Source organism: Alosa sapidissima, chromosome 7 (genome assembly GCF_018492685.1).
Source record: "Alosa sapidissima isolate fAloSap1 chromosome 7, fAloSap1.pri, whole genome shotgun sequence".
Lineage (NCBI taxonomy): Eukaryota > Metazoa > Chordata > Actinopteri > Clupeiformes > Clupeidae > Alosa > Alosa sapidissima.
This window is the reverse complement of record NC_055963.1, coordinates 23545399-23556902: the sequence shown is the minus strand read 5'-3', so window position 1 is coordinate 23556902 and position 11504 is coordinate 23545399. Positions and strand designations below refer to the sequence as shown.

Sequence of the window (11504 nt, the reverse complement as noted above, 5' to 3'; positions counted from 1 at the left end):
ACCGGTGATACGTTGGGCAGTTTTCACCACCCTCTGCAGTGCTTTTCGGTCGTAGGCAGAGCAGTTGCCATACCAAACTGACACAGTTGGTGAGGATGCTCTCGATGGTGCAGCTGTAGAAGTTCCCCAAGATCTGAGGAGACAGGTGGACCTTCTTTAGTCTCCTCAGAAAGAAGAGACGCTGGTGAGCCTTCTTGATCAGGGTAGAGGTGTTGAGGGTCCAAGAGAGGTCCTCTGAGATGTGGACACCCAGAAACTTGAAGCTGGTGACCCGCTCCCCCTCAGTCCCGTTGATGAGAATGGGAGTGTGTATGCTAGCTTTAGACTTCCACAATGAGCTGTTAGGTGCTGGACCTCCTCCCTGTAGCCCATCTCATCGTTATTGCTGATGAGACCAATCACCGTAGTGTCGTCTGCAAACTTGACAATGGTGTTAGTATTAGTTTATGGTCCTGTTTGCAGTTACAGGCCTATAAGTGCTGGTACACTTCCCATAACCCAGACACCATTTACCTGTAAGAACATTTCTTTTTTTCTGTGCTCAACTACTGTGCATGCACACTGCCACATTCCTCTAAAGGACATTTGCAGGTGCTTGATGATTTAATAGCCAGTACTCTGAAAGGTCCTTCAGTTTTTATGACCGATCGTATAGCAGTTAGTCTCCCAGGGACCAGTCATCGCACAGCGTTGTCACCCCGGGACACAAGCGCATGTCTGAAGCAAACTTGTTGAAACTTCAGCAGCTGATGGGGATGAAAGACACCACTCACTGACTACGCCTGCTGAGCTTTGCTTCTAAATCCTGTTCTCAACTTGACAAGAACGCCACGGAACATCTTGCAAGAAGGGATTTTGTGTTCCCTCTTAACACTGCTGACGTTGGATTGGTTTGGACATTTCAGACTCATTTAACTGCCTAATCGTTCCCAGCCATGTTCATGTCTAAATACCTCCCGCGGTTGTCTACAGATGTACACTGTAATGTACTTCTAGCTCCACATGACTGTAAGGCATTGTAAAGTGTATTGTCTCCCCAGGATGGCATGTGTCTGTTTTACCTAAGCCCCCGATAAATCCTTGTTTGTAGTCAAGTCAATGGGCTCTGCCATGGCTATATTGATCCGGGGATGTTTCATAAAGCGTTCTGGATCACACAATACTCTGACTGATGGCGATAAGGAGATGGAGTCCTCACAGTCGAAGACGCAGTTTAATGTTTATGTGGGAGTGTTGATCAATCAGCGTGGGGTGGGGGGGGTGGAATGGCATCAATTGATCAGGTGAAAAACAGACAGACTTGAGGAAATGCCAGCAATACATCCATTGCCCAGGGAGAGAGGAAGCGAGATCTTCACAGCAAACTCATTAGGCTCAAGGATAAAGTTGTGCACACCACCCACTCTTGTTCAAGATGTGTGTGTGTGTGTGTGTGTGCTTTGAGTCAGTGAGTTTATATTATATCAGACCTTTGGCGTATGGTACATAAATCTAGCAGCTGTACCGTATGACTGAAAAAGATGCATTTTATCTCGATCACCTCCAAAAGTGTGCAGTGTACCTTGTTGAACTACTGAAATCCTGTTTGTTTTGTGTGTGTGCTTGTGTTCGTATTACTGTCCTTGTGTCTTTGTGTGCGAGTACACGTGTGTGTGTGTGTTCACGTGTGTGTCCCCTCTTCCTCAGACACTAATGTGCATCCCTCCCGAGGGTGAGGTCGGCACAGAGATCCCAGTGAAGGTGATTAACTGTGACACCATAACCCAAGTGAAGGACAAGCTCCTGGACACCGCCTACAAGGGCATCCCTTACTCTCAGCGACCTCAGGCAGACGACATGGATCTGGGTAAAAAAATTATAACACACACAGCCTCCTTCCCTTCCTCAGCAGACACCCCATTAATGCCTCCACACACACATGCACACACAGAGACACACACCATTCTTATACGCCCACCTCACTGATGATTCACCTCCGCTTCCCGTAGTCTGCCACTCCTTTGATTCATAACAGGGCATAAATTGTTTTGGGTTTTAATGGTCACGGCAGTCGTCTCCCATTCGAAAGTCACTAAAACAGAGTGGCAGGTTTTCATTAGTTCCAGATTAGAGTACCGCTTTGCATAATGCACAAAGAACTATTACCATGAATCGTGTCCCTGGTGCGTGCCTGCTTAGCAAATACTCAAAGTATATCACAGGGGAAAAACAGGGTGTTATTCACTGACGCCACCAGGACATCAGGCTGTGAGATTGGGTTTATTTATCTCTCTAACTGGGCACAACTCATCCTCCAGAGTGGAGACAAGGGCGACTGACCCGGATCATTCTTCAGGACGAGGACGTGACCACCAAGATCGAGAGTGACTGGAAGAGACTGAATACTCTGGCACACTACCAGGTGAGAACCAATGGGCTCCCTTAAAACAGATTCCTGTTTGAATATGCTTTACTAAAGGTACATTCTAAACAAACTTAACTAAAGGTACATAAACAAACTTCACTAAAGGTACATTCTAAACAAACTTAAAGTTCTCAAGGTTCTATCTGGACCCGTTTTATCATAAAGAACCTTGCATCCAAAGCTTTATAACTGTGAAGGTTTTAGAGCTCAAAGTACTTTTAATCAAAGTATCCTTTATTACAGGGTTATATATGGAATCTTCAAGGATTGTCTTAAGGGCAGGAGCCTTGAGGGCTTAAGATTGCACCTCAGATTTAGAGTTTGAGTCAGATTGCTGTAGCGTTAGCTGGATTACAGGGGCACTACTGAGACAGCGGTGAATTGGTCCATCCAATTATTTGTGCAATTTGCAGTGAAATGTAAGTGCACTTTAAAGCCACTTGGATATGTCTACGCCCAAAGTTCCATTTCTACTCCGAGATTTGGGTACAGAACCATCACAGTAGTCAAACAAATTGGACTTTAAGGGTCAAGCATACTAGGGCACGTTATGGATGGCATAGTGTGAGTACACCCGCCCGTACAGGAAGAAATGTTCTTCCCAAACCTGAACATTTGTAGCATGAGAACATTTTGGGTTGTTTTTTGGACCTCTGAAAGGGTCTCGATAGCTGTAATAATCTCACTAATAGAAAAAAGAACTTAATGGATGTTGATTGCTCAGATGGCTTTTTTTGTCCTGGTTTTAATTTACATAGTCTTTAGACTTTGTAGTATAGACTTTGTAGGGTGTAGTTTCAGATAAGGCCTCTGTCATGGACCCTGTGCTGTGGTGCTTGGTTGTGAATAACTGCTAATGTAAGTGTAATGTAAAGTAAACGCCTGGTCGTTCTCCTCCTGCAGGTGACTGACGGGTCGCTGGTAGCTCTGGTTCAGAAGCAGGTGTCTGCGTACAACATCGCCAACTCTTTCACCTTCACCCGCTCCCTCAGCAGATACGGTAAGCTACGAGGCTACGACACTGCCAGTGGGGACAATATTATGGGTTTATATAGAATTATAGGCTGCTTCACCGCAAAATAATTAAATCTCTCTTGAGGCCTGCACAGATCCATATGTCTGTGTGTCCATATGGATTCGTAGAGATCTATAGATACCGTATGTCCATCTGTTGGGCTGTGAGATCATTTCATGGTCACCATTCTGGACAGCTGTGTGCAAGTCATAAAGGCTCACTTAGCATGAGAAAACACATGGGCTTAAATCCCTGTGTAACGTGGTGACCAGTGAGCTGAATTCTTACTGTATTTCTGTAACCCAATCATCATTGTTGATTATCTGCAATGTCTCTCTCCGTCTCACCTCAACCCTTGAGGACGCGCCATACATGTCACTCAATTCAGATCAATGAGGAGTTCAGAGATTTGAAGCTGAAAATCAACCAAAGGCTCTTCGGCAAAGCTTCCCCAGTCAATCACAGTGCTTGTTCAGTGGAGCTTGGGGATTGTAGGATGTACGTTGAGCGGATTTGTTCTATCCTCGCGCCATTTAACGTGTCCTCTTTAACCCTTTCTCTCCTCGTCCGCGCCTCTCTCTCTCCCAGAGAGCCTCCTGCGGACGTCCAGCAGCCCGGACAGCCTTCGCTCGCGGGCGCCCATGATCACCCCCGACCAGGAGACGGGCACCAAGCTGTGGCACCTGGTCAAGAACCACGAGCACGCTGACCAGCGCGAGGGAGACCGCGGCAGCAAGATGGTCTCGGAGATTTACCTCACCAGACTTCTGGCTACCAAGGTTTGCCCATTTTTTTTCCCCTAGTCTGCGTCTCATCATGTTTGAAGGTTTTGGCATTTTCGGGGGGTTCTCTATAGTTGGTACTTCAAATAAATAAAGTATGCTTCGCAGGGGGAGCTGTGTATCACATCCATACCACATTCGGGTCTAAATGACCCGGGGGTTCGACTCCGCAGTTATCTCCCGATCCAACGCCCCATCTCTCTCCCACTTGTTTCCTATCACTCTCAACCGTCCTTTCTACGTAAAGGCAAAAGCCCCCCAAAACTACAAAAAAGCATACATGTCATGTCTGATTGCTGACGTTGCGCAATAGAACATCTAGATAAATGCACTCATTATTAATAGAAGCTGCTCTTTAGTCTATGCAGTCTTAAGCATGTGGGCAGAATGTCTGGGACAAAATAATGGATGATGGACCCTGTGGCTGAGTTTAAAATGTTTAAGGATGGCCGGTCATTAAATTAAAAGGCTTTTTAAGTTGTTGTGTACTTCAAGAAAAGGTTGCCATGGATTGTAATCTGTTTTTCAGTTAATACTGGGCATTTTTGGAGTCTGGTCAGTCTGGCCTTAGTCATTGATTGGCAAACAATAGATTTTGCTTGTGTGTGTGTGTGTTGTTTTGTTGTTGTTGTTGCAAGTACTGAAGTTTGTCACGTTCCATGTCAGGCAACCTAGAGGTTATTAGTTAGAAGAACAAGAATATAGAATTAAGATGTGTTGTGTGTGTGTGTGTGTGTGTGCGCACGCTATCAACGGTCTCTATATGGAACTGTATGTGTGTGGGAGTATATGTGCATCAGCTTGAGCGGCTCTTGTGTCTTCATGTGGCTGCAGGGCACGCTGCAGAAGTTTGTGGACGACCTCTTCGAGACGGTCTTCAGCACGGCACACCGGGGCAGCGCACTGCCGCTGGCCATCAAGTACATGTTCGACTTCCTGGACGAGCAGGCTGACCGCAGGCAGATCAGCGACCCTGATGTGCGCCACACCTGGAAAAGCAACTGGTGAGCATGTGAACCAAACCCCCCACCCCAACACCACCCCTCACTGGTCTAATCCTCCGGACATGGAATGAGAGAAAGACACCAAAAAGTGTGTGTGTGTGTGTGTGTGTGTGTGTGTGTGTGTGTGTGTGTGTGTGTGCGTGCGTGCGTGCGTGCGTGCGTGCGTGCGTGCGTGCGTGCGTGCGTGTGTGTCCACCTCCACTCTCCCCACCAGCCCCTCACAGCCACTCAGGGCTCTAATCCTGCGGACATGGGGGCCAAGAGAGACTGAGAGACAGACAGAGCGCTTGCTTCATTAGTGCAGTGTAATTAACTGTGGCTGTCAAAAGCACTTGAAGCCATTTAAGAGCACACATAATGGCGCTCTGTTAAAGAATATTAAAGGTCATAATTGGTTTTGGAGTTTTTTGCTAAATGCTTGCTGGCATTTGAGGGGCAGCATAAGCAGTGTACAGTTGGGGGATTAGGGAAATGGATCTTCTACTTCCTTTTTAAAAATGGATAATTACTGAAAATGTATGATCATAAATAAAAATGGCCTCTTCTCGTTTCTCACTCTTTGACTCTCTCCCCCTTTTATTTCTCTCTCTCTCTCTCTGTCTCTCTTTCTCTCTCTCTCCTTTGCCAGTCTGCCTCTGCGTTTCTGGGTGAACGTGATCAAGAACCCGCAGTTTGTCTTTGACATCCACAAGAACAGCATCACAGATGCGTGCCTGTCGGTGGTGGCGCAGACCTTCATGGACTCCTGCTCCACCTCGGAGCACCGGCTGGGCAAGGACTCGCCCTCCAACAAGCTGCTCTACGCTAAAGACATCCCCAACTACAAGAGCTGGGTGGAGAGGTGAGGCCTGCGGGCATGAGTGGCGGATGTCTGGGGTGGGAGTCAAGGGTCGGGGGTTGGGGGGGGGGGGGGGGGGGGGGGGGTTGGGGGTCATTCTGGTCACCCGTGCAAGGCTAACCTAACCAGCTGGTACATACAGAAGTCTTCCGTACTCAGCTACAGCAGTGAAGGGGGAGCTTTGTGCCTTTGCTGGGTTCTGTCAGTCATTTTAATGCATTCTTTAAGAATCTTACCCAAAAAGTATTCGCCTAACAATTAAAGCAAACCTTTCAGCAGTACTGTTGGCTGTGAAGGTATAAATTACAACCTTGATAAAGGGAAGGTAGACAGGAACATCTCTGAAAACCATGGCCTTGATGGATGGGCCTTCATGTCGGACCGTTTGGCCGCAGGACCCAGCCCCAGTGTTGTAACCTTATCAGAATTTACTTCTGTCTGCCCCGCTTTTGTAGTATTCGGCCCCTGGATGGAGTCCATCTGGGCTTTAGTAGTGATTAGAGCATTGTGTTTCATCCTGACATTCCAATTTTTGGCGCAGTAAAAACCGACTCGAGGCCCTCGGTCTCAAGAACCTATGGCATTCGCACACTCAATGTGCCATAAAGGCGTTCAGCGAAAGTAATGATGCCACTTAATCTGCCCCAACACGCTGCCCATCTGCCAGTGTGCATAAAGGAAGGGGATAAGCACAGACCTCCACCAGGAGTGTGTTTAAAAATCATTTCTTTTGTGTGCGTGTGTGCGTGTGTGTGCACGTATGGCAGGTATTACAGAGATATCAGCAAGATGCCCAGCATCAGCGATCAGGACATGGACGCTTATCTGGTGGAGCAGTCTCGTCTCCATGGTAGCGAGTTCAACACTCTCAGTGCCCTCAACGAACTCTACTTCTACATCAACAAGTACAAGGAGGAGGTGAGACCAAGAGGGGAGACAGTGAGAAGTGGAATACAGAGTGCCTGCTCTGTGCTGGATTCCACTTCATTAAGCTCTTTCAGAAAAAATAAAAAAATGTTTCTTCTTACTTTCAAAACTATTCTCTGCAGAAAAATGTCAGTCATCTTTTACAAAAACACATGAAATGTGTCTTTCTGAGTGTGCGTACAGAAAACACGTTGACTCAAGATATATTTATGAGCAAGGCCGTAATCTTGAGAATGTCAAATTGAAACCATGAGGATGTCAGATGGAATGTCCATTACCCACATGTATTTCATAGTGCAAGAAGCATTTGTGAATTAGCCTACACACACTTACACAATTCACTGTTACAAAGATGGGACTCCTTTACCAGAAGGGGAAGAATTTATGGTTTTACCATAGCAACAGATACAAAACATACAGTTCTGCATGGATACCAAAAATCCGTTGCTGAACGGAATTGCTTTGCAGATTTGCTCCAGTTAGAATGCAAAAATGTGGGACTCGGCATAACCCAAGTTTTAGTAGCTTATAACGCTCTGACCTGAATTCTGGTCTGTACTGTACAGATAGTTTGGGTTTTCTTACAATAAAACTTACAATCATGTCTCATGTATGGGTTTAGCAGAGTTAGTTTGCAGGATTACAAAAATAATGAAATGTATATTTCAAAAGCACATTTTGCAATGTGTGTAAAGTTTGATACATAGGAACAATTGGGTTATACTGCCAGGGTTTTAAAAGCGCATTTAGCTGTAGAGTTTGATGCATGAGACCTATTGAGGTCCAGTGCCCGGGTGTGCTGTGTGATTGCTTTGGCGGTGACAGTGTGTCATCATACACATTTAAAAGTCTGAGTCCATAAATAACCATTCAGCCTGACTTGTTTGCATTTCTATTCAAATGCGGCTCAATTTGCAAATTGAATGCATGCTATCAACTAATGGAGTTTGTCTCTGACTCTTGCTCTCCATTTGTGTTCATTCTCTCATCCCCATCTCTCTTTCTCTCTCTTTCTTTCTCTATCTCTCTCTCTCTCTCTCTCTCTCTTTGTGCACAGATCTTGACAGCGCTAGACAGGGATGGTTACTGCCGCAAACACAAGCTGCGGCACAAACTGGAACAAGCCATTAACCTGATGTCCGGCAGCAGCTGAGGGCCGCCACAGATGGATCCTGGGAAGGGAGGGGGAGGGCGGGGCGGGGGCCGCAACGCTGAGGTTGGAGTTTGAGTGTCTGTATGAATGTGTGTGTGTGTCGTGTGTGTGTGTGTGTCTGTGTGTGTGCAGCTGAGTAAGAGGAAGGGGGAAGGGGGGCTTTTTGGGTCATTGGGAGATTGAGGCAGGGGGTGGGTTGGGATGGGTGGGGTTGTATTGATTATCAGACCTGTGTTGGAGAGACATCCACAGTTTATTCTAACAAGAGGGTGGATACGAATGACACTGGACAATCAACACTAAGAACCACAGCACAGCACAAAGCCCAATGTATCTGACCCCAACCTCTTGCCCCCCAAATCTCCTCTTATCTCTCCGACACCTCTACCTGCCATCGCCAGTGAGACTTTCAAGAGATTTCCTTTCTCTTTTTTTGAGTTCTCTTCTTCTCCTTCTCCTTCTCCTTCTCAACCTTCTTCTTCTCCTCCTCCTCCTTCTTCTTCTCCTCCTCCTTCTTCTTCTTCTTCTTCTTCTTCTTCTTCACACTGGCCTTTTTTCTTCTCTTCAAAAAAAGACTCTTTAAAAAAGCAACTGCCTAAAACTCAATGGATGTGAACTACTGTGGATATAATGAGATACATTCCATGAAAAAGGCATATGTGACGTTGCCTTGGAAACTGTGCTGAATTGCCAAGCTAGTGCCATGGAAAGGTTAACTTTCATTCACTCTGGGGTGGGTATGTATGTGTGTGGGGGGGGGGGGGATAAGAGATTGTCGGGATATTAATACTTCTTAGTAAATCCAAACTGCGTTGTGGACTTTTTGGCATTTATCAGTGGGGAAAATAATAATGAACAACAAAAAAAAAAGGACAATACAAAAGCAATTGGAAGATCAACGTTCAAAAGTGGGGGACAAAGATGCCATGTGGACCCCAGGTAGAGTAGAGAGAGAGACACGAGTCTGCAGCAGCAGCCATCCTGAGTCACGGCCCGAGGAAACACATCCCCTGGGGTCAAAGGTCAGGGAGTCATTGACGGCCTGCGGGCCTAACGGACGGATGGACGTGCCCTGAAGCAAGTCCAGGGGCCCGCAGTGTGGCCTGGGGACGAGGGACTAATTCATCGCCTGGCACATCTCTCAAATGCCATAGACTTTACAAAGCGCCTTTGTTTCTTCACCCGTCTTTTCTGTTTTTGCTTTTCTTCTGCTCTTGAATTAGTGCGCGCGCGGGAAGGGCGGGGGCCAAAATGGACGCTGGCCTTATCAGTTTTTGGTGAGAGATCAGTGGTCCTTTCTTCAAAGCTTGCCTTTTTTGTCGTCGCCGTCGTCGTTGTTGCTGTTGTTGTTGATGTTGCATTCTGGATGGATACAAACCTCTGTTGCTCTACAGATGGATGTGCTCCACCCCTGAAATGGATTTTATCCACCCAATCAACATCCCCCCCGGCCCCTTAATGTTTTAACTCCTTTGTGAATATGTGAGGGCTGGAGTACATCCACATGTCCTCAGATCTCAAACACTACTGACATGGAAAAGGATGCTCCGCTAACATCAGGTGTCCTATGTGCATCTTATCCACAAAAAGCAATAAGTCTGAGAAACACGAGTAAGCCATTAGGGACACATCGACTCTTTGAACACTGTTCAGTAACCACTAAGATTTGGGATGTTCCTACATGAATGTTCCAAAGATGTTCCTATGTTTGTTTGTAGCAATTTGAGGGGCTTCACAATAGAGTGGTCTCTATTGTTCTAACTTCACACAACCCTGCAAGTCTATGTCTCTATTCATACAGCTTCAGTTTTTTTATTCTGATTTAAAATTCTAGAGAGATGCAAGACAAACATTTTACAGTACACGTCTGCTTTAAGTTCTAGACGTTTATGGATACATATGGACTTCTGGCTGTTTTGTTGAGCTCATTAGTGTACAGTGGATATTTATGCAGTAGATTTTTTTGCCAAATACGTTTAATGCAACTCCAAGCACAATAATGGAGGGCCTCTCTGCCTACACGCATCATTTTAAATTTGTATTTTTAACCTATTGCTTTCTATTTTGGGAACACACTTGACTCCAGAGTCTATACTGAGCCAACATCTTCAGCGCTTACTCCTCCAACACAGTTTTACAAGTCTGTGAAAGCCATTTAGACACATTGCTCCATTGGCCTGCTTTACTGTTCACATGAAGCAGTTTTAGTTGTGCTTCTCAACAGTTAAAGGTGCAGTCAGCAATTGTACGCCATTTTAAGCCCATAACATTTTTTGTCACATTCAACAATCATCTCCTCATGACCGCTAGCTTCCCATTCTGTGAGTACACTGTAAAAAAAAAATGTTTCTGTAGGCAGCCCAGACTCCGAAAACTCGAAACAAACTCGAAAGTGGGGGCAGCCTGTCTCCTAAACAAAAACAAAACCATGCTTGGAATTTTTTCTGGGAATACTGAAGGGAGGGATGAGCTACCTCTCTGGTGGGTTTTGTTTGACCTTGATTAAAAAATATAATGTACATTGTTTTGGACAAAAGTGTCCAAAACAATGTAGTTGTGTATAAACATAAACAAACGTGAATCTTGCGCAATCGCTGACTGCACCTTTAACTCTCAAATGATCAGGCCTTTCTTCATTGCTTTTGTACATAGGGCCTGTGCACACGCACATACAGAGAAGAAACACACACACATGCACGCTCGTGTCCCTGGTGTACATTGTGGTGAGGTACGTCCAGTGGCTGTTGACGCTTTTCCATGGCAGTAGTGTGTAGCTGAGTTACCGACGGAGTCGTTTATGTTCAGCCATTTTTCCCAAACATCTCTGGGGAGGACGTATCGACTGGAGCTGATACTGTAATAACTGACCCCTGAGGTTTTTTTTGTATTGCCATTTTTTTCATTTCTGTGTGGTTCTGAGTTCTGCCCGTTCCAATGAAGTATTTATTGTGTCTAATTTATTGTGCATAATTTATTTGTGTTTCGCAAACGCAAGAATGTACACGATTTCATGTACAGTATTGGAGACTTTACGCATATCCTGGTCCGGCTTCGTCATTGCTTTTTGTATGTAAGAATGATGCCGCAAGAGAATGAATTTGTTTATGAGAATTTTTTCATGATTTTTTCAAATTGCATATCAAGAAATGTGCGTTCTTTTTTTTTTTTTACTCTCGTATTTGAAAGATTTTAATGTTTCATTCTACCACGGACCCCTAATATTCAATCGACCCCACTATATTGCTCTATGGAGATAAATGTATTCTGACCAAAGAGGCTGTAGCGTTAGATTAGATTAAAGGGGGAGGGCTTTTGGAAGAACCAGGTCGGTCTCATTTAGACGCTGTTATACTACCCTAATGTGTTAAAAACAGGTTCTGT

At 45.4% G+C, this 11504-nt stretch overlaps 1 protein-coding gene across 2 annotated transcripts in view; it reads left to right on the top strand.

The window, feature by feature from the left end:
- The window catches only part of plxna3 (plexin A3), a 118441-nt gene extending 110301 nt beyond the window's left edge, over nt 1-8140 (top strand). For both annotated transcript variants that reach the window (XM_042099143.1, XM_042099142.1), the window contains exons 25-32: nt 1687-1846; nt 2298-2401; nt 3308-3404; nt 4008-4198; nt 5036-5205; nt 5834-6046; nt 6811-6961; nt 8028-8140. In XM_042099143.1, the coding sequence (XP_041955077.1) occupies nt 1687-1846; nt 2298-2401; nt 3308-3404; nt 4008-4198; nt 5036-5205; nt 5834-6046; nt 6811-6961; nt 8028-8123 (1182 nt within the window). In that variant the 3' untranslated portion in view covers nt 8124-8140. The remainder of the gene's footprint in view (nt 1-1686; nt 1847-2297; nt 2402-3307; nt 3405-4007; nt 4199-5035; nt 5206-5833; nt 6047-6810; nt 6962-8027) is intronic.
- The last annotated feature ends 3364 nt before the right edge of the window (nt 8141-11504 follow it).